The following is a 23248-nucleotide window of genomic DNA, read 5'->3' as shown; positions in this document are numbered from 1 at the left end:
CCTGTTTTCATTTGTGTTTGATAGTGGAACAATTGATAGATTCATTTTGTGCCTTTTTTTAAATCAAATTGCACTTATCAATAGTGAACCACCATAACATACATTACACTTCCACTTTTAAACTGTTAACAACCTATTTCATCATGGCTTCTATCCATACAGAAATTCATCCATCCATCCATTATCTATACCGCTTATCCTACTAAAGGTCACGTGTGAGCTGGAATCAATCCCAGATGAGTTGGGGAGAGAGGGGAGGTTCACCCTGGACAAGCAGCCAATCTATCAATCACAGGGCTAATATAGAGACAAAAACTTTCATGCTCACATTCACACCTATTGAGGTATTTCACCTGATGTCACAGGGTCACGTGACGCCCCGGTGTCCGCCATTTTGAACGTCAAGCTAGCTAATGTCAACAACAGTAACTGGTATGTTACTGTAGCAATGTTTACGTTCAGTCATTTGGATGACTGTTAAAACCTTTCAGTCTCAAGTTTTTCCTTTACTGGATTTACTAGTTTACTGAGCTAGTGCGCCAGCTCCCAGCGGCCGGCAGGCTAGCGTGCGCCGGCTCCCAGCGGCCGGCAGGCAAGCGCGCGCCGGGTCCCAGCTTGCCCGAGTGCGCTAGCTCAGTAAACTAGTAAATCCAGTAAAGGAAAAACTTGAGACTGAAAGGTTTTAACAGTCATCCAAATGACTGAACATAAACATTGCTACAGTAACATACCAGCTATGATGTTGTTGACATTAGCTAGTGCTAACAGCTAGTTGCTAATATACTGCTACAACTACACCGACCCTAATAATACAGTTCTTCATCATTGCCTGGTAACAGCAAATTTATAACGGGCCATGTCTCAACAGACTAAGAAGTTATTTCAATGACATTTAATAACATTTTGTTTATCCTGAGGACCGAAAGTAAATGAAAATGTGAACAAACCTTAGCTGTAATAAGATGGCGACCACCGGCTCCAGGGACGACCCACTGATGTAGGCATGTTACCCAGCCTGACACAAAATATTTGTAGGTATCCAAACTCATACACTTTCAGATCAATACCTGTGTATGGCGATGGGTTTTTAACGACATAGGTATACAGATCATGTGGGCCGAAGTCAGGTAAAGACGAGGGCGACGTGTACTTCCGTACGTCAGTGAACAATCCTGGTGGAAGCAGGTAAATGGCGTTCTCTAAGCCTGCTAACCTCAATTTTTGCAAATACCTCTCCCTCTGCTCGCCCTGTAAATGCCCTACGTCGCTGGATAGTGAAGGTGTTTTCTGCATCTCGCTCCTTTTTCTTTTATGTTTTTCGTTTGTCGCCTTCCTCGCATTCAAACTGATTCGAGCCGTGCCGTCCAAAATGGCAGCATCACATGACTTGGTCACGTGGGTGAAATACCTCAATAGGCAACGTAGAGTAGCCAGTTGATCTAATCTACATATCTTTGGGCTGGGAGAGGAAAACAGAGCGTCTGGAGGAAACCCATGCACGTATGAGGAGAATATGCAAATTCCACACAGTTGACCGGCAAGTTCGAACCCAAAACTTTTATGCTGTGAGTTGACCATGCTGACTAATGTGCCTCTGCACAGAAGTCAAATAACAAATGACTTCATTTTTACCCAGTGGAAGGGCATGAAGATTTTGAGGTAAGAAAAACGTTCAGAGTGGAGTTCTTGGACATCGTGAATGCAGCTTTTGAAAACTATGTCCCTTAACAGTAACAGCTGACTAGTGTCTTTTTATCTAATAAAAATCAAACAACCCAAGCTTTATTCTTCATATACGGTAGCTTACCCAAGAAAGTGGGCATTAAGTGCTTAATTCAGCATTTTCTAAAATCTGGTGTCAATCAGTTGTCGTTGCCAGTCTTTGCAACCTATCAGTCTTTAATTCTGTCAGCTTATTAATATCTTTAAGTTTAAAAAAAAGTCCAGTCTGCTAGTCACTGCCATTTTGATGTAGTATACATTTCTTGAAAGGATTGAAGGGTAAAGAAAGCAACAGGAAGAGAATGCCGCCAACAAGTAGGATGGCCCCGGCCGAGCCTACACATGCCACTGACCAGGACAGCTCATAGTGTAGAGGGACACTGTGATCACTCGCCAGCAATGCCAGTACTGACTGGTGGAAAACTATGATGGACAGCAGGATCAGGATGCCTGAGATAAACATGGAGAAAAAAGAAGCCAAAAGGTGAGAACAGGCATGAAGTGTTGTGAAATCAGACAGAGAAACACATGCCTTTGAAACTGGCTGCAACTGGAGTTAATAAACAATGAAAAAAATAAATGTTTTATTTTCCTGACAAGAAACGTAAGGGGACAAACTATTAGGAACATCTTCAGACATACAAAAAGTCACCTGAGATGAGAAAGCAGACAGAAGCAGGCTTGAGGAGGAAGGGTACATTCTTTGAGAGAGACATGATAATACACACAGAGCCCATCACCATTAGAAACAAACTGAACAGTGCCAACATCGCTGATGCCAGACTCAAATCTGAAGCGGAGAGAGAGAAAGAAAGAAAGAAAGAAAGAAAGAAAGAAAGAGAGAGCACTCTAATATCGGCTTGATTCTTTACAGTGTGTCACTTGGGGAACTGAGATATCTCAGGAGAGATGTTCTTCTTATGAGTTCTAGCATGGGTCAAAGGATGGGACAGAAGATGAACAGAGAGGATGGAAAAACAAAATTCAGTGGAGGGAAACAAAAACAAGAATGAAACTACATTTACTTTATTTTATCTGTTAAAACTTACTTATATCTGATGTTTTCTGAAAAATGACTGCATTTTCTCCCGAAGTGTAGAACTTAAAGTATGTGCAGTTAGATTCTGAGGAAAAAAAAACATAACAAAAGAGGACAAAAGAGAGACAGAGAAATAGAGATGGAGTGTAAGATGGCTCTTGTAACAGAACAATTCGCTTTTTTCCTCTGTTGCATGCTTTCCTTATTCCACTCTATAATGTATGAATGTTAGCCAGAGTAAAAAAGAACATACTTACACTACCGTTCAAAAGTTTGGGGTCACCCAGACAATTTTGTGTTTTCCATGAAAAGTCACACTTTTATTTACCACCATAAGTTGTAAAATGAATAGAAAATATAGTCAAGACATTTTTCTGGCCATTTTGAGCATTTAATCGACCCCACAAATGTGATGCTCCAGAAACTCAATCTGCTCAAAGGAAGGTCAGTTTTATAGCTTCTCTAAAGAGCTCAACTGTTTTCAGCTGTGCTAACATGATTGTACAAGGGTTTTCTAATCATCCATTAGCCTTCTGAGGCAATGAGCAAACACATTGTACCATTAGAACACTGGAGTGAGAGTTGCTGGAAATGGGCCTCGATACACCTATGGAGATATTGCACCAAAAACCAGACATTTGCAGCTAGAATAGTCATTTACCACATTAGCAATGTATAGAGTGGATTTCTGATTAGTTTAAAGTGATCTTCATTGAAAAGAACAGTGCTTTTCTTTCAAAAATAAGGACATTTCAAAGTGACCCCAAACTTTTGAACGGTAGTGTACATTGACAATGGCTAGCAATAACAAAAAGCACAAAGGAACCACCATTTAACCCTTGTGTAGTCTTAACCTTCCTAAGGGTCAAAAAGGACCTGCCTTCACTGAACCCCTAAAATAAATCAGCTTAATTGAATTTTAAACCCCAAATCTATTTTTCATGAAGAAGTACAGTGCTGTGAAAAAGTATTTGCCCTCCTCCTGATTTCTTCTATTTTTGCTTATTTGTCATATTTAAATGTTTTAGGTCATCCAACTCAGTCTAATATAAGATAAAGATGATGTAAGTAAACATTATGGACATTGATCATGGACATACCTAAGTATTCTCACATAACTCCAGCGCTTGATGAACTTCACTGGTTGGCTGTTTGTTAGGACTTGGACTGTTTTGGCCTCTAGAGGCCGCTGTTATTTCCTTTTCATGTCATATTTATTTTGGCCTCTAGAGGCCGCCACTGTTCCTGTGTTTTGTGTTGTGTTAATTGCCTGTTTAGTCCTGATTATTTTCACCTGTGTCCTTAATTAGTTTGTGTATTTATACCCCTGAGTTCAGTCCTCTTGTCACGGAGTCTTTGTGCTGTTATGTTTATCTCCAGTTTCCTTTGTACTGTGTTTTGTGTATCTTCTGAGCTTTTGCATTTTTGCCTTTTTCTTTTTGAATTATACTCTTTGTTTTTTTTTGTTTTTTGTTTTTTTTTTGCCCTGGATTGTATATAGTGTACATAGTGTAAATAAACCTTTTGTTACTTTTTCTACTTCCGCCTCACGCCTCTGCATTTGAGTCATTCCCCTGGTGGCCTAGTGGGGGTTTGCTGGATCATCACACCAACGAACCAGGTTCGAATCCCAGCAAAGCCCTAACAGAAAGACTCCGTCATGACCGACTCAGCAGAGGCTGCTTCAACTGTCTACCCGGCCAACCTTCAGGGAATTATGGCAGCGTTGACACGCTTCGGAGCGACCATGGACGCTCATGGACGTACGCTCACCAGCCAACGTGAGGCCCTCGCTCGCCACGAGGAACTGCTTCAGCAAATTGGGAAAACCCTGGCACAGCTGACATCTCTGCCTGCATCTCCTGCTCCTGATCCAGTTCCCGCTCCTGATCCAGCTCCCACTCCTGCTCCAGTGCCTCCTGCCATGCTGCCTTCTTCACCTCGCGAACCCAGCCTTCCTGCACCACAGAGGTATGACGGCAAGCACAGTGAGTGCCGAGAGTTCCTTACCCAGTGTCAACTCACCTTTGAGCTTCAGCCTACTACCTACACTACGGATCGCCGCAAGATTGCCTTTGTGATCACCTTATTAGCTGGTAAGGGCGAGCCTGGGCTACTGCTATCTGGCAAAGACAGGGACCTGAGTGCTTTGATTTCCAGCTGTTTTCTGAAGAGATGCTTCGGGTCTTCGATCAGGCAGACATCAGTACCGACGCAGCCCGAAAGCTCATGTCCATCCGGCAAGGAGGAAGCGTCGCAGATTACGCCATCTCGTTCCGAACACTCGCAGCAGTAAGTGGATGGAACGAGACTGCCCTGGTGTCAGCCTTCCACCATGGTCTGTCTGACCCCATCAAGGACGGTCTGGCCTCTATTGGATGCCCAAGTGACCTCGAAACCCTCATATCACATGCTATTCGTCTGGACAACAGGATGAGAGAACGCCACCAAGCCTTGAGCCCCCCCAGCCTCCCTACCTCTACCTGGAGACCGTCTACCTCCTTCAGTGACTGTCCAGAACCCATGCAAGTGGGTCGTACTCGCCTCTCCGCATCTGAGAGGGAGCGCAGAAGGAGGGACAAGTGCTGCATCTACTGTGGCAAGCCCGGTCACTTCCGAGCATCATGTCCCGAACTCTTGGGAAAAGGACCGCCCCGTCCAGCCGAGGGAGGGTTGTGACGGGGCCTACCCTCTCTCCCGGACTCCCTGGCCAAGGAATCTACATCCCGGTCTCCATCTCCTGGGGTGAGTCTGTCCACTCTTGTCAAGCTTTGATAGACTCAGGGGCGGCTGGGAACTTTATGGATATTCACTTCGCCCAAAGCATCAATATACCTACTGCACCTCTTGAAGTCCCTCTGTCTGTGTCTGCCCTCAATGGCCAAGCGTTAGGTGATGGAAGAGTCACTCAAGTTACTTCTCCAGTCTTCCTCCAGTCTCAAGGTCACAAGGAAGAAATATCCCTGCACCTGATTCCTTCACCTGAGTTCCCAGTTATTCTAGGCCTTCCTTGGCTTACTCGCCACAACCCTCGCATAGACTGGGTAACAAGCCAGGTTGTGGAATGGGGCCCTGCATGCCATGCCTCTTGTCTGCTCTCTAGCTCTCCTGTGTCTCCTGCCGAGCCCCCTGATCTCACCGAGTTATCTCAAGTTCCCACAGAGTACTGGGATCTCAAGGAGGTATTCAGCAAGAGCAGGGCCGCCGTTCTTCCTCCGCACCGGGCCTACGACTGTGCCATCGACTTGCTCCCTGGGACTACCCCTCCTCGTGGCAGACTGTTTTCCCTCTCTCAGCCAGAACGCAAGGCTATGGAGGAATACCTCAAAGACGCCCTGGTCTCTGGGTTCATTCGACCCTCCACCTCACCTGCTGGTGCCGGCTTCTTCTTTGTCGGCAAGAAGGATGGGGGGCTTCAACCATGTATTGACTACAGGGGCCTGAACAAGATCACTGTGCGCAACCGATATCCCCTTCCGCTGATGTCCACTGCTTTCGACCTGCTCCAAGGCGCCACCGTCTTCACCAAGTTGGACCTACGGAACGCATACCACCTCATCCGTATCCGACAGGGAGACGAGTGGAAGACTGCCTTTAACACCCCGTCTGGGCACTACGAATACCAGGTGATGCCCTTCGGACTCACCAACGCACCAGCTGTTTTTCAGGCCCTAATCAACGACGTCTTAAGGGACATGATTAACCTGTACGTCTTTGTCTACCTCGATGACATCCTTATCTTTTCCAAGACCGTGCAGGAGCACCGCCACCATGTCCGCCAGGTTCTCCAGAGGCTGCTACAGAACAATCTGTTCGCCAAGGCCCAGAAATGCGAATTTCATGTTCCCGAGGTCTCCTTTCTGGGATTTATTGTACGGACAGGCCAACTCCAAATGGACCCTGCCAAGACCCTGGCCGTCCGGGACTGGCCTACTCCCAAGTCCGTTAAGGAGGTTCAGCGGTTCTTAGGATTCGCTAACTTCTACCGCAAGTTCATCAGGAACTTCAGTTCTGTGGCAGCACCCATGTCAGACCTCACCAAAGGGACAGGTGGATCTTATGGCTGGTCTCCTCAGGCAGAAAAGGCGTTCAAAGACCTCAAGGCCCGCTTCTGCACGGCACCCATTCTGGTCCTCCCGGACACCTCCCAACCATTCATCGTGGAGGTGGACGCCTCGGACAGTGGTGTCGGCGCGGTACTCTCTCAACGTTCGGAAGGAAAGCTGCACCCCTGCGCTTACTTCTCCCACCGCCTGAGTCCTGCGGAGTCCCGGTACGATGTGGGGGATCGAGAACTGCTAGCAGTCAAACTGGCCCTTGAGGAGTGGAGGCACTGGCTGGAGGGAGCGCAACATCCATTCCTGGTTTGGACTGACCACAAGAACCTGGAGTACCTCCAGCAAGCCAAGAGACTGAACCCTCGACAGGCTAGGTGGGCCCTGTTTTTCAGTCGGTTTGACTTCACCCTCTCGTACCGTCCCGGCTCCAAGAACACCAAACCTGACGCACTGTCCAGGCTGTTCTCTGCCACTAACAGGGAGAATGAAGTCGGGCCTATTATCCCGGTGTCCCGGATTGTGGCCCCTGTCCGCTGGGGTATTGAGGAGGCTGTTCGACGAGCCCAACGCCAGGACCCCGGTCCTGGGACGGGGCCACCGGGCCTCTTGTACGTCCCACATCAAGCCCGGGCCAAGGTTCTCCAGTGGGGTCACTCTTCCCCTCTCACCGCCCACCCGGGAGCTCGGAGGACCCTGGACTTCCTGAAAAGACGCTTCTGGTGGCCTAACATGGAGCAGGAAGTAAGGTCATTTGTCCTGTCCTGTGAGGTTTGCACCAGAACCAAGAACCCACGACAGCGTCCCCAGGGTCTCCTGCATCCTCTGACCATTCCCCGGCGTCCCTGGTCCCACGTGGCAGTCGACTTCATCACGGGTCTCCCTGAGTCACAAGGTAACATGGTCATTTTGGTCATTGTTGACAGATTCTCCAAGGCCTGCCGCTTCATACCTCTGTGCAAACTCCCCTCTGCTCTTGAAACAGCGAAACTTATATTTAATCATGTCTTCTGAGTCTTTGGTCTTCCACAGGACATCGTCTCAGACCGAGGGCCCCAGTTCTCCTCCCGAGTGTGGCACGGGTTCTGCAAGGTCATCGGAGCCACTGCCAGCCTCTCCTCTGGGTTTCACCCACAGTCCAATGGTCAGACGGAGAGGCTCAACCAGGACCTGGAAACCACCCTGCGAGGCCTGGCTATGGATAACCCGACATCGTGGAGCACCTGGCTGCCATGGGCAGAGTACGCCCACAACACCCTGCAGTCATCGGCCACCAAGCTGTCACCATTCCAGTGCCAATTCGGGTTCCAGCCACCTCTGTTCCCGGACCAGGAGGAGGACGCGGGGGTGCCCTCGGTCAACCAATATGTGAGACGGTGTCGCAAGACCTGGAGCAAGGTCAGGAAGACCCTCATACAGACCTCCAGAACCAACCAGACTCAGGCCAACCGCCACAGAAGACCTGCACACACTTTCCGCCCTGGGCAGCGGGTTTGGCTGTCCACTAAGGACCTTCCGCTGCGGGTGGAGAACCGCAAGCTTGCTCCTCGCTACATTGGCCCCTTCAAGGTGGTGCACAGGGTGAACCCTGTCTCCTACCGGCTTCAGTTGCCCCGGACTCTGAGGATCAACCCCACTTTCCATGTTTCCCTGTTGCGGCCTGTACTGACGTCTACGTATGCCCCTGCCCCTAGGAACCCCCCACCCCCCCGCATCTTCCAGGGGCAGACTGTGTTCACTGTGCATCGCCTGCTTGACTCCCGCCGGGTCCGCGGCGGGTTGCAATATCTGGTGGACTGGGAGGGCTATGGTCCTGAGGAGCGCTGCTGGGTTCCTGCTCGGGATGTCCTGGATAAAGAACTGTGTCGGGACTTCCATTCGGCCCATCCGGATCGCCCTGGGAACGTCAGGAGACGCTCCTAGAGGGGGGGGTCCTGTTAGGACTTGGACTGTTTTGGCCTCTAGAGGCCGCTGTTATTTCCTTTTCATGTCATATTTATTTTGGCCTCTAGAGGCCGCCACTGTTCCTGTGTTTTGTGTTGTGTTAATTGCCTGTTTAGTCCTGATTATTTTCACCTGTGTCCTTAATTAGTTTGTGTATTTATACCCCTGAGTTCAGTCCTCTTGTCACGGAGTCTTTGTGCTGTTATGTTTATCTCCAGTTTCCTTTGTACTGTGTTTTGTGTATCTTCTGAGCTTTTGCATTTTTGCCTTTTTCTTTTTGAATTATACTCTTTTTTTTTTGTTTGTTTTTTTGCCCTGGATTGTATATAGTGTACATAGTGTAAATAAACCTTTTGTTACTTTTTCTACTTCCGCCTCACGCCTCTGCATTTGAGTCATTCCCCTGGTGGCCTAGTGGGGGTTTGCTGGATCATCACACCAACGAACCAGGTTCGAATCCCAGCAAAACCCTAACACTGTTATGCACAGAATTTCTTTTAAGATTCTTGTTCTTACTTTTAAAGCTATTTATGGACTGGCTCCATCATACCGTATCTTAAGGATCTAATTAGTATTAAGAAAAAGAGCTCATACTGTTTATGGGGTAATAATAGCTTAATGTTAGAAGTTCCTCGAGAGATCATGTGTAAAACACAGGTTGCTAGGTCCTTTACTTATGCCACACCAACTTTATGGAACATCCTTCCTCCTTGTCTCCGTGAAATTAAATCACTTTGTGTTTTTAAACGCAAGTTGAAGACGCATTTGTTTACAGCTGCATTTTGATTTCATTTATAAATTTTATCATTAGTGGCAGTACTACTTTATTTTATTGTATTGTATTTTAATTTATCTTTTATTGTATTTTAATTATATATTTTTAGCTATTGTATTTTTTAGATAATTGGTTGTATTGATATTTATTTTTGACATTGTAAAGCGCTTTTGATCATTGTATGTAAATGGCGCTATATAAATTATTATTATTATTATCTCATCTCATTATCTCTAGCCGCTTTATCCTGTTCTACAGGGTCGCAGGCAAGCTGGAGCCTATCCCAGCTGACTACGGGCGAAAGGCGGGGTACACCCTGGACAAGTCGCCAGGTCATTACAGGGCTGACACAAAGACACAGACAACCATTCACACACACATTCACACCTACGGTCAATTTAGAGTCACTAGTTAACCTAACCTGCATGTCTTTGGACTGTGGGAGAAACCGGAGCACCCGGAGGAAACCCACGCGGACACGGGGAGAACATGCAAACTCCGCACAGAAAGGCCCTCGCCGGCCACGGGGCTCGAACCCGGACCTTCTTGCTGTGAGGCGACAGCGCTAACCACTACACCACCGTGCCGCCTATTATTATTATTATAAACACAAAATGCAGCTTTTAAATGATCACTCTGTTTATTAAAAGTAAATGGTTCATCAAAACCTGTATTACCCATGTGAAAAAGTAATTGCCCCCTTAAATCTAATAACTGGTTGGGCCACCCTTGGCGGCAACAACTGCAATTAAACATTTGTGATAACTTGCAATGAGTCTTTTACATCACTGTGGAGGAATTTTTGCCCACTTTTCTTTGCAGAATTGTTTCAATTCAGCCACATTGGAGGGTTTTCATGCATGAACTGCCCGTTTAAGGTCTTGCCACAGCATCTCAATTGGATTCAAGTCAGGACTTTGACTAGGCCACTCCAAAACCTTAATTTTATTTCTTTTGAGCCATTCAGAGGTGGACTTGCTGGTGTGCTTTGGATCATTGTCCTGTTGCATAACTCAGTTACGCTTGAGCTTTAGGTCACGAACTGATGGGTGGACATTCTCCTTCAGGATTTTCTGGTAGAGAGCAGAATTCATGGTTCCATTAATTATGACAAGTCATCCAGGTCCTGAAGCAGAAAAGCAGCCCCAGACCATTACACTACCACCACCATGTTTGACTGTTGGTATGATGTTCTTATTTTGGAATGGTGTGTTAACCTTACGCCAGATATACCAGGACCCATGTCTTCCTGGCTGAGGACTACAGCTGACTTGCTAACTTTAGGACTGCAGTTGTCATGAACAGTTTTGCACTCAAGTTTCCATCAATGAACAGTTTATAACATCAGTGAAACAGACTTCATGTTAAAACTGTTAAAAATGTTATAATCATATTGTCTGTTATCACCCAAATGAGGATGGGTTCCCTTTTGAGTCTGGTTCCTCTTGAGGTTTCTTCCTCATGTCGTCTGAGGGAGTTTTTCCTTGCCACTGTCGCCACAGGCTTACTCATTGGGGATAGATTAGGGATGAAATTAGCTCATGTTTAACGTCATTAAAATTCTGTAAAGCTGCTTTGCGACAATGTCTATTGTTAAAAGCGCTATACAAATAAACTTGACCACTTCACTTGACTTCTAAAAAGTTCTATTTTTGACTCATTAGTCCACAGAATATTATCCCAAAAGTCTTGGGGGTCATCAAGATGCTTTTTGGCAAATGTGAGACAAGTCTTCGTGTTCTTTTTGGTCAGCGGTGGTTTGCGCCTTGCAACTCTCCCATGGATGCCATTTTTGTCCTTTGCCTTCCTTATTGTAGAATCATGAATGCTGGCCTTAACTGAGGCAAGTGAGGCCTGCAGTTCTTTAGATGTTCATTGGGGTTCTTTTGTGACCTCCTGGATCAGTCGTCGAAGCACTCTTGGTTGAATTTTGGAAGGCTAATCACTCCTTGGAAAGTTCGCCACTGTTCCAAGTTTTTTCCATTTGTAGATAATGGCTCTCACTGTGGTTAGCTGGAGTCCTAGAGTCTTGGAAATAGCTTTGTAACCCTTTCCAGACTGATAGATTTCAATTATTTTGTTGCACATCTGTTCTTGTAACTCTTTACTTCGTGGCACCATTTTAAGATTTATTAGCCTACTTCACATTGCCAGCCTGGCTCTATCTCATCTCATCTCATTATCTCTAGCCGCTTTATCCTTCTACAGGGTCGCAGGCAAGCTGGAGCCTATCCCAGCTGACTACGGGCGAAAGGCGGGGTACACCCTGGACAAGTCGCCAGGTCATCACAGGGCTGACACATAGACACAGACAACCATTCACACTCACATTCACACCTACGGTCAATTTAGAGTCACCAGTCAACCTAACCTGCATGTCTTTGGACTGTGGGGGAAACCGGAGCACCCGGAGGAAACCCATGCGGACACGGGGAGAACATGCAAACTCCACACAGAAAGGCCCTCGCCGGCCCCGGGGCTCGAACCCAGGCCCTTCTTGCTGTGAGGCGACAGCGCTAACCACTACACCACCGTGCCGCCAGCCTGGCTCTATTTATGTGATATTTAGATTGAACAGGTCTGGCAGTAATCATGCCTGGGTGTGGCTAGTGAAATTGAACACAATTATCAATTAAATTTGGTTAATTGTTTGATTGGTTGAGGGGGTAATTACTTTTTCACAGAGGGCCAGGGTGGGTTGGGTAACTTTTGTCCATCAGTAAATGAAATCAAAATTTGAAAATTGCATTTTGTGTTTACTTGGGCTATCTTTGTCTCATATTGAAATTAGTTTGATGACACGAAACATTTAAGTGTGACAAATATATACTAATATATACTAATCCCCCACCGATAAGGTATATAAACAGCAACAATAAACCAGAAGGGCACTCGGTAGAGTGCAGGCCTCTGCCAAGCCACATATTATCAACATCAAAATCAAATCACTTGAACCTAGGATAATACTAAAGCTGTACACCAAATTTCATCAAACTCTGTTGATGACTTTTTGAGTTACGTTGGGAACAGACAAGAAAATCCTGGATCCACATACATATTCGGATTTGTATCCAAATCTAATCAAGCGTTCCTTGGCCCATGGCTCACCGTTCCTCAAAATTTCATCAAAATCCGTTCACTACTTTTAGACTTATGTTGCGAACAGGCAAACAAACAAACAGAGGCAAAACCATAACCTCCTCCAACAACATTGGTGGAGGTAATAAGAATAAAATAATAGATACAAAACAAAAACATGAAGAACATAAATCAATCAACTCAACACATGTAGGACAGTATAAGCAAGTGTGTCTGCATGGACTTTGCAGATTTATTTCTCACATGTGCAGCACATAGTATTTGTTTTAAAGTCCTTCACTGGGGGGGGGGATTGGCATTTCCTCCTTTCCCTTGCCCCAGGTACAGCTTCAGGTGGATCAGGACAAGATTCAGACCCCTGAACAGCTTTCACAAGTACTGTAGAAGCTACTGTGTGGGGAGGCGCCCACTTCTTTGAATGTGTGAGGTTACAAACGCCTTTCCAAGCTGCTCCAGGAACATCTTCACTGTAAAAAAAAAAAAGTTACGCCAACTTAAAAATTCAAGGCAACTTACTGCACAGGATTTTTGAGTTTATGTGACAACTAAGATTTTTAAGTTTTGAAGAAAGTTGTGCCAACTTATACTTTTGGTCTCAGATAACTTAGCCTTCATATTCACACAAACTTAATTTTTTCAGTTTTACATGATAAGAATTCAATTTTAAGGCCACTAATCTTTCATCCAAGTAAAAACTAATTTGACAAACGAAATGTGCAAACAATTCAGAATTGTTTGCACATTTCGTTTGTCAAATTAGCTTCAGACTTAAAATAAGTGAATGTGTGACTTAACAAAAAAGCACTGCCACAACAGTTTTATAGCAGTTTTGCTACCATCATGTTAAAATAAACATGCTATTTGAATTGGATTGTTATTTGTTTTATTGTGGGATAAAAAGAAAATTGAACTCAAATTTTGAAGTTTTTACTTGGATGAAAGATTAGTGGCCTTAGGGGGTCATTTCACTGAGAAATCTTCCCGGAAGACCGAGCTGCGATCTCAGAGCGTGGCTTGGTCGCCGCAGGTCATACGCAGTCGACGGTTGACCGAGGGTTGGTCACGCCTTGGTCTTCCGTGGTTGCACGTGGTCAAGGAATGGTCTCCCTGACAAAGAGATCGTAGCTCGGTTTTTTGACATGTCAAAAAACTGAGCTTCGACCTAAAAGTCGCACAGAGAGCGTCAAAAGAGCGAACAAGGTCGAGGAAAGGACGCATTGGTCGAGAGACAATCGAGGCTAGAACGGGGATGAGCGATGCTCAGTCTTCTCGAGCGAGAACTGATTGCGCGCATGGTTGTGCTGCTCGGCCCGTCCTCCACACTCACTCGATCCGTGCGATCTAGCTTCACTCTTTTGCGATCAAGCCTCGCTCCGCGCAACCTGTCCCAGACCTTCCCTAGACCCGTATGCTCCCTATTCTTCCCATGGGCACTACTGGATTCTAAAAAGGATTAAGGTGCGACCTTCTTCAACCAATAAAGATCGACCATCGCTTAAGTTGCGACCTACCTTCGCCTAATCCTATTAAAGCTACGCGTACTGAATGTCATATAAATAGGGCGCATTAAGCATAACCAAGAGTCTTGCTGCAGTTGCAGGCCACGGTGCTCAGGGGTGAAAGTAAGCCGGTCCTGGCCGGTCCGGCGTACCACTAAAAGATTTGGCCGTACCGGAAAGAAAAATATACTGTCTCTGAAAAAAAATTTAAAAACTAAAAAAAAAAAATTAAGCCGTACGGCTTAACCAGATCTTGTGCTATAACGTGGTAATAGCTGGTAATCAAAGTGTTTTAGCAGACAGACATTAGTTGCAAAGTCTCCCAAATAAAAAGGCATATAAAGAAACATGTTAATGTTTCATGATAGACTATTTAAAAATTACTTTGATCAGAACTCGTAAATCGAGTGGAAGTTGGGGCAAAGATTACTGTCTGGTTGGAGCGAGCAGAGTAACTAGGCTACCAATGCATGGCATGTGCACTGAGAACACACGCACTTACTGTAGAACGCACTCACTTTCTCAAACATTCAAGCCTCTTTGGAATTTATTTTAAGTGTTTTACCTACAAACAGAGCATTTTTTAAGGATTTTCCACTAGGAGACCAACTGGTCTGGGTAATACAATCACAGGCCCCAGAGTCCATGCGGCTGCACCGCTGCGGCATATTCTGTGATGCAAAATGGTTCACCAATCACCATACAGACAAACACACTACAGTGACTACACAGCTATCAAGAGCAATTACCAAGCACAAATGTTATGTCAAAGACACTCAAAGTTACACAGTAATGACATCGGATTCTGACATCAGCCATCTCAGTAACCAAATTTTAGTTTTGTTTTTCTTAACCAACATGATCTTGTGTGTATATCTTATAACATAGATCTTCGTTTTCCTTGTTAAATGTATACTTACATGGTACTTGGTTAATTAATTGCAACTGATTGAACCAAATGATAAGACATAACTTGGTTTAAAATTTGGTCTCCCCAGTGAAGCTGGTTTGGCATTGACTAGGAGACCAAATCTGGCTACTGGGAGACCATTTGGTCTCCCAGTAACTATGTTAAAAAATGCTCTGCCTAGAAACTTTCACTTTTCTGTTCTGTTACACTGTTCTATGTCCAAAATGAAAAGTTAGTTTTCAAATGTTCAGCTAAAAAAAAATGTTATTAAATTGTGTTGTTGAAATGATGTGTTTGCAATTTATTTATAATCAAAAACTGATACAGGTGGATGAAAGAGTGAGTGTGATAAAAAAGTACTATACTAGTACTACTGAGTGATAAGAAGTCCTAGTGAATGCTTGATAAGTAGACAATAATAAATAATTAGGTGTAGTTTCCAGTGCGCGCGCACTATGACTCAAAATAATAGTACCGGCAAGAAATAAAAGTTACTTTCACCCCTGACGGTGCTGTAATAACATAGCATGATGCAGAGCGATTGGGTCCATGTTGTCCCTTTGGAGGCTGGTCAAAAACTGATGGTTGGCCACTGATCACCGGGCCTTTTTATACAGTTGCAGTGGGTCGCACGCAAATCCAGGCGACCGTGACAAATTTGCGCGTAGCTCAGGCGAGAATCTGTCTAGAAAAGATCGAGAAGTGAGCATACAGAGCGAGGCTAGAACGTTTATATCGCAGGCTAAATCGTATTGATCGAGGGTACGTTGCAACTCGTACGTAGCTAGATCGGCCAAGATTGAGCCTTGATCGGCCGAGGTCGCACACTTGCGAGGATAGATCGCCGAGAGAGTGACGCTATGTCGCAGATTGGTCGAACAGAACGAGCCTTGGTCGTGTTAAGATCACATCAGATCGAGTGGATAGACGCAAGTAGAGCATATGTAAAGCGTCTACAGAGCGTATAGGACGCAGGTAGAGCGTACACATCGAAGGTCGAATGAGATAACATCGAACATAGAGTGTACACAGAAAATAATGGGTTTAGGTCGCACGGATTTTGCCCGTGACTACGGGAAAACAGTTGCGCATGGTCACATGCGATTTTTCCAGATCGTACTCAGTGAAATGAGCCCCTTAAAGTTGAATTCTTATCATGTAAAACTGAAAAAATTAAGTTTGTTTGAATATGAAGACCAAAAGTATAAGTTGGCACAACTTTCTTCAAAACTTAAAAATCTTAGTTGTCACATAAACTCAAAAATCCTGTGCAGTAAGTTGCCTTGAATTTTTAAATTGATGTAACTTTTTTTTTTTTACAGTGTTCCTCTTGTTCTGTTTATCAGGCATCCAGGTAGAGCTGATCTTATTCCATATCATGAACCCATTATATAAGGATACATCAATGATAATAATGTAGGGCGGCACGGTGGTGTAGTGGTTAGCACTGTCACCTCACAGCAAGAAGGTTTTGGGTTCGAACCCAGTGGCCAACAGGGGCCTTTACCGTGTGGAGTTCGCATGTTCTCCAGGTGCTCTGGTTTCCCCCACAGTCCAAAGACACGCAGGTTAGGTTAATTGGTGGCTCTGAATTGACTGTGAGTGTGAATGGTTGTTTTTCTCTATGTGTCAGCCCTGAGATGATCTGGCAACTTGTTCAGGCTGTACCCTGCCTCGTGACCATAGTCAGCTGGGATAGGCTCCAGCTTGGCTGTGACCCTGCACAAGATAAGCAGTTACAGATAATGGATGGATGGATGGATGGACATCAATGATGTTATGGAAGATGACCAGGGGCCAGCAGGCAGTCATCCTCTTGTAGCTGGAAGTTCCCATCACCTTGTCCAGGTTTTCCACACCTCCTTTGTTGTGGTTGTAATCCAGGATGATGTCTGGCTTCCTGTCCTCATGATTACTGATCTCAGCCATTTTGTGCAGTGCGTTCAGGAAGACCACACTCTTGTTCCTCTTTAGGAGCTAAAAAATTAGAGTGGTGGTGGGGGTAAAATCAAACTTTGACGAGCCTTGACTCATGATTATTATATCATCGCATTCTTGAGAAAGTGTGAAAGACTTTCAGGGGTATCATATCACAAAAAAAATGCCCTTCCACTCTCTGAATCCCAGAGACTAAATGCAGGCTTGCCTCAGGACGTATACACACCCGCTAAGATTAGCAGCCCTATGTAGGCATGCAGGTCAATCTCATCCATCCTTTTCCAGTTGGCTCCATATTTATGGAAACTTTCCATATTTGTCATTTCCAGGATGATTTTTTCAATGCATGGTCTGATGAACATGTAGAATGTTGAGGTGATGTCCTGGGCATGGGCAACTGCATGTCTTGTGTGCCTTGGGGCCATGCTTATGACATTTCATGCTGCCATCCTTCCCTGGTTGCCAAATAGCGACAAGGACTGTGTTATTTTTGTTCTTTGACAAAAATGTCTCTCTTTCAGCTTTGGGGATTTGTTCTTCATCTGAAGATGATGCATTGTGCTCTGGGTTATATTCTTCCCCATCTTCTTCTTCAGATACCTCCCCTTCTTGTAAATATTTGTTCTCTTGTTCCTCCTGGGCATCTGAAATAATCAGATCCACGACCTGTTGGGCACTGAAACATGCTCTCGTGGCTTCAAGAGCAAAAAATTGGTGGTACTCTCATCTATACTACCTTTATAGCTTCTGACTGTATTCTACATTCCCCATTAGTAAACAATGCTTTCAAACAATGTTTATTTTGTCTAGAATTGTGTTTATTTTCTATGAAATTGTTTTTATTTTGTCTGTGAACTTGAGTCATATGTGGGGTCGTGAAGAGATGCTGCATGTGTACAAGAAAGTTTTAGTTTTGAGTTCAACCAGGAGCATACAATCTCAATTTCTCAGTGTGCATGCGTGCGTGCTTGTATGTTATAACTTTTTTATATGATTTTTTCATTTCTGGGTCAATAATGACCCTAAGGCAATCTTTGTACCCCAGTGGTGTACAGCCTTCATGGAAACATGAACAAAGGCAATGTTTCAGTTTTTTCTAATTTTGGGTCACACTAGGAAACATCAGCAAAATTCAAGTCGGAAAAAAAAAGATTATTTGCGGGGGTTTCTCTGCTATTAATCATAGTGAAAGGTCATTTTTGACCCTTAGGACAACACAAGGGTTATTTATACAGATCGCCTAACATGAAACAAGATTATATACAGTTGTGGTCAGAAGTTTACATACAGTGACATGAATGTCATCTTGGATATGGGTGTCATGGCAATATTTGGGCTTTCAGTAATTTCTTTGAACTGTTCTTTTTCTGTAGCAGAATGATTGTACAGCATAAAGTATATCTTTAAATAAAAAAAAACTAGAATTTGGTGCACAAGTTTTAATTTTCTTTGGGTTTTCTGAAATCAACACAGGGTCAAAATTATACACACAGGGTCAAAAATACAGCACACCTAATATTTGGGTAAAATGTCTCTTCGCAAGATTCACCTTGACCAAACATTTTTGTTTACAATGAACAAGCTTCTGGCAGAATTCTGGTTGGATATTTCATGACTCTTCATGGTAGAATTGGTAGAGTTCAATTAAATTTGGTTTTTTTTTCTTGGCATGGACTCGACTTATAAGCATGATCCATATATTTTCAATAGGGTTGAAGACTTGTTTTAAGCTTAATGTTAGCCTGCTTTATCCTCCACAACCAGCTCTGATGTGTGTTTGGGTTCATTGTCCTGTTGTAACTCCCAAGTCATGTTGAAGTTTCTGATGGTTTATGCTGAAGAATTCTGAGGTAGTCCTCCTTCTTCATTATTCCATTCACTTTGTGCAATGAACTAGTTCCACTGGCAGCAAAACAGCCCCAGAGCATGATGATCCTACCACCACCACCAGCTGGTACAGCTCTGTACATGGTGGTCATTGTGGCCAAACAACTCAATCTTTGTCTCATCTGACCATACAGCTATCCTCCAGAAGGCTTTTTTCTTTGTCCGTGTGGTCAGCTTCAAACTTTAGTTAAGCTTGAAGGTGTCAATTTTGGAGCAGGGGGTTATTTCTTGGATAGCAGCCTCTTAGTCCATGGTGATATAAAACTCACTGAACTGTAGACAGTGATCCATCAGCTTCCAGTTCATGGCAGGGCTGTGCCATGGTGGTTCCCAGGTTGTTCCTGACCATCCAAACCAATTTCCTTTCAGCTGAAGGTGACAGTTTGGGTTTTCTTGAAGCAAAGTGGCTTGGCAAAGTGACTACACCTCACAATAACTTGCATACACTTGTTTGAACTGATCTTGGAATTTGCAGTTGTTTAGAAATGGCTCCAAGAGACATTCTGGAGTTCTATACATCTGTGATCCTCTTTCTCAGATCTGCACTGAGCTCCTTGGACTTTCCCATTTTACTGTGTGTTGGTCAATCCAATGAGTGCTGTAAACAAACCCTTTTTATGAAGGCACAGAGAAGCTACCAGCTGTAGTCAATTATGATCACTAACAGGAAGTTAAGAAACCTCGGCCTTGGCAAGATAAAAGATATTTTGGAAGTTTCAGCACCTGTGAATTAATAATCTAAATGAGCGTACACCCAAATATTAGGTGTGCTGAATGTAATTTTTGACCCTGTATGTTTAATTTTGACCCTGTGTTGATTTCAGAAAACCCAAAGAAAATTAAAACTTGTGCACCAAATTCTAGTGTTTTTTTTAATTAAAGATGTATGCTGTACAATCATTCTGCCACAGAAAAAGAACAGATCAAAGAAATTACTGAAAGCCCAAATATTGCCATGACATTCATATCCAAGATGACATTCATGTCACTGTATGTAAACTTCTGACCACAACTGTATGTAAGGAATAAAACATGATGGGGTATGCTGTTATAGGAAAACAATCAGTGACAGGGTGATGTGATGATGTGAAGCAGAGGAATTAGAGTACGTGTAAACATCTAGAAGTTTCAAATATTAGCTGAATTCTCCATCTATGGCTTTAGAGTCTGGTTGCATCAACAGGTCTTAGTTAGTTAACTATGGCATTCTTACTGCTAAAAATAAGTGTTAGTTAAAAGAGAGGAATTTATGCAGCAACCAAAGTTATAAAAAGGACAAATAAAACCAGTCTGAGATATTTTTTATGCTGTTGTGTGGTTTTATACACCCTATTATAGGGTCACTATATAATTTGTTCACTTTTCAAAATTGACTGTTGGAATTGCTATAAAATTTAGGGTACAGTGTACATGGAGAGACTGGCAGTATTAGGACAAGCTGCTCAGCAACCTTTACTGTTACTTTCAGGTGCACGCATAGAGCTGGACTTACGGTAGTTATGCCTAGGGTAACTTGGGCTGGTTATGTCTTTTGTATGTCCTCTGTATGTCTTTTGTAAAAATGATCTGAGCTGCAACCTTCTGTGATATTATGAATCCATGATACAGTGAAAATGAAGATGTGCAATATTTGCCAAGAAATTCCCCTCCTCCAATTCTCCTCCAACCATTCAGGTTCATTACCTGTTTACAGAAAATTAAGCAGGCTCTGCAAGAGCTTGCTAAAATCTGCATAATGTTGCAAAAATATGCTAGCATGCACACAGTAAACATCCATTATCTGTAGCTGCTTATCCTGTTCTACAGGGTCGCAGGCAAGCTGGAGCCTATCCCAGCTGACTATGGGCGAGAGGCGGGGTACACCCTGGACAAGTCGACAGGTTATTGCAGGGCTGACACACAGAGACAAACAGCCATTCACACCTACGGTCAATTTAGAGCCACCAATTAACCTAACCTACATGTCTTTGGACTGTGGGGGGAAACCGGAGCACCCGGAGGAAACCTACGCAGACATGGGGAGAACATGCAAACTCCACACAGAAAGCCCCCAATCAGTCACTGGGCTCGAACCCAGAACCTTCTTGCTGTGAGATGACAGTGCTAACCACTACACCACCATAGCGCCCTAATAATAATAATTTGTTAATATTATAATGATTTGGGGTTTTTTTTTTACTATTATTAAATTAATTAAGTTATTTATTTATTTATTTATTTATTACCTTGTACAACAGACACTCAAAAGTTAGGAAGTGTAAAAATGACTGTTTATAGTAGCTGTTTTCATGTAAATGATAACAGGAACTCACTTGTTTCACAACATTAAATGTAACTATACATGGATAAAAAGTAGCATATGCCATAATTTTTTATTTAATTTGTAAAATTGATATTTGTAACTGGCAAACTGTTGGATAAGAAGAATAAAAATGTCACACCACCCTGTATCACACCACCACATTGCTCCTATAACAGCACATCACATTATATTTAATTCCTTACACGTATTTCCTGTAGAGTACAGAAAGCCTCCAGAGATACAGTATTACATGTAATATAGTACGGTGTAGGTTCAGAGATAAATACCATGTATGCATTTGATGTAGGACATTAAAAAAACTGTGTGTGTGTGTGTGTGTGTGTGTGTGTGTGTGTGTGTGTCAGAGAGAGAGAGAGAGAAGCACACCACTGACCTCCAGGCAGCTCTGCCGGGCCGCAACTCTCTCTCTCTGGGTCAATGTCAGACACCCAGAGTGTGCGCGTGCAGGCCTTCCATAGGCCATAGTGCACCATCTGACATGACTGGTTGTTTTGGAAGTGTTTGGGCTGTGCCAGCTCCACCCAGAACTCTGTGCCCAGGCCCAGTACAGTCAGAGTCACACCCACAATTGCCACAAAAAATGCCATCTTGATCTTGCCCTCCTGGCTGTCACTCATGTGTGAGGGCCTGGGTCTGTTTTTACTGCGCCCACCCCCTCCCCTGGCCCCAGCCCCTGCCCCTATTCCCACATGCCCACCCAATCGTGTATCCTCTTCCTGCTGCATGAAAAAGTTAGACCACATTGTAGCTGCAGGTTTTAATAGTGTTGGTATAACAGAGTTGAATGCTGTAAAAATAAGGGGATGAAACAACTCCCCTGGAGTAAAAAATAAATTAATAATAATAATAATAATAATAATAATAATAATAAATTAACTGAATCAGTTATTGAAATAAAATTAGCCTCTTATTGATGAGAAATTGGTATAAAGAACCAGAATGAAAACAAAGAAAAGGGAAAATGTATGAGGGATGAAACTGGATGAAAAGCAAATGGTAAGAGGTAAGTAGTGCAGTAAAGTCAGAAGAGATAAAAAAAAACAAAGGAAGAATAAGACTGGGGTAAATACAGATAGGAGATCTTTTAGATCAGTAGTCCTCAGATGAACAATCTTTGTTGAAGAGCCTGAAAGAAATGAAATAACACACTAAGTATTTCAGGTTTTAAGGAGAACGAATTGCAACAACATGTAACCCATTCATGTACGTCTGATGAGTGACAAATTACACAATTTGACACACACAAAAATTCATGCTGAATGAATAAATTTTTTTATAGTTCATATCAGTGTTTTTTTATTTACAATAAAGCAGCTAGAGATAATGAGATGAGATGAGATAAAAAGGCTACACACCCCTGTTGCATGTTTTTGTGATATTAACAAAATGAAACCAAGATAAGTGAAGTCAGATCTTTTCTGCCTTTAATATGATACAGCAACCAACCAGCTACAGTGGTGCTTGAAAGTTTGTGAACCTTTTAGAATTTTCTATATTTCTGCATAAATATGACCTAAAACATCATCAGATTTTCACACAAGTCCTAAAAGTAGATAAAGAGAACCCAGTTAAACAAATGAGACAAAAATATTATACTTGGTCATTTATTTATTGAGGAAAATGAGCCAATATTACATATCTGTGAGTGGCAAAAGTATGTGAAACTCTAGGATTAGCAGTTAATTTGAAGGTGAAATTAGAGTCAGGTGTTTTCAATCAATGGGATGACAATCAGGTGTGAGTGGGCACCCTGTTTTATTTAAAGAACAGGGCTCTATCAAAGTCTGAGCTTCACAACATGTTTGTGGAAGTGTATCATGGCACGAACAAAGGAGATTTCTGAGGACCTCAGAAAAAGCGCTGCTGATGCTCATCAGGCTGGAAAAGGTTACAAAACCATCTCTAAAGAGTTTGGAGTCCACCAATCCACAGTCAGACAGATTGTGTACAAATGGAGGAAATTCAAGACCATTGTTCCCCTCCCCAGGAGTGGTCGACCAACAAAGATCACTCCAAGAGCAAGGCGTGTAATAGTCAGTGAGGTTACAAAGGACCCC

At 43.6% G+C, this 23248-nt stretch overlaps 1 protein-coding gene across 1 annotated transcript; it reads right to left on the bottom strand.

Annotated features, from left to right (window-relative positions):
- Window positions 1-1648: 1648 nt before the first annotated feature.
- Window positions 1649-21934, bottom strand: cacng6b (calcium channel, voltage-dependent, gamma subunit 6b). The gene is made up of 4 exons (XM_060920503.1): window positions 21565-21934; window positions 2772-2846; window positions 2375-2512; window positions 1649-2172 (listed from the first exon to the last, which is right to left on the bottom strand). Exons 1-4 carry the CDS (start codon window positions 21932-21934, stop codon window positions 1952-1954), a joined length of 804 nt encoding a protein of 267 aa, XP_060776486.1. The 3' UTR covers window positions 1649-1951.
- Between the last annotated feature and the right edge of the window lie 1314 nt (window positions 21935-23248).

Source organism: Neoarius graeffei, chromosome 5 (assembly GCF_027579695.1).
Source record: "Neoarius graeffei isolate fNeoGra1 chromosome 5, fNeoGra1.pri, whole genome shotgun sequence".
Lineage (NCBI taxonomy): Eukaryota > Metazoa > Chordata > Actinopteri > Siluriformes > Ariidae > Neoarius > Neoarius graeffei.
The sequence above is the reverse complement of the archived record's forward strand: the minus strand, read 5'-3'. Positions and strand labels throughout refer to the sequence as shown.

What these genes read in the sequence shown, in the direction of transcription:
- cacng6b (XM_060920503.1), bottom strand. Translation starts at nt 21,934, where the DNA reads ATGTGGTCTAACTTTTTCATGCAGCAGGAAGAGGATACACGATTGGGT. An exon ending in TCAGAAAACATCAGATATAA is followed by an intron (nt 2,513 to 2,771) that starts GTAAGTTTTAAC and finishes TCTCCGCTTCAG; the next exon opens with ATTTGAGTCTGGCATCAGCG. An exon ending in TGTCTGCTTTCTCATCTCAG is followed by an intron (nt 2,173 to 2,374) that starts GTGACTTTTTGT and finishes TGTTTATCTCAG; the next exon opens with GCATCCTGATCCTGCTGTCC.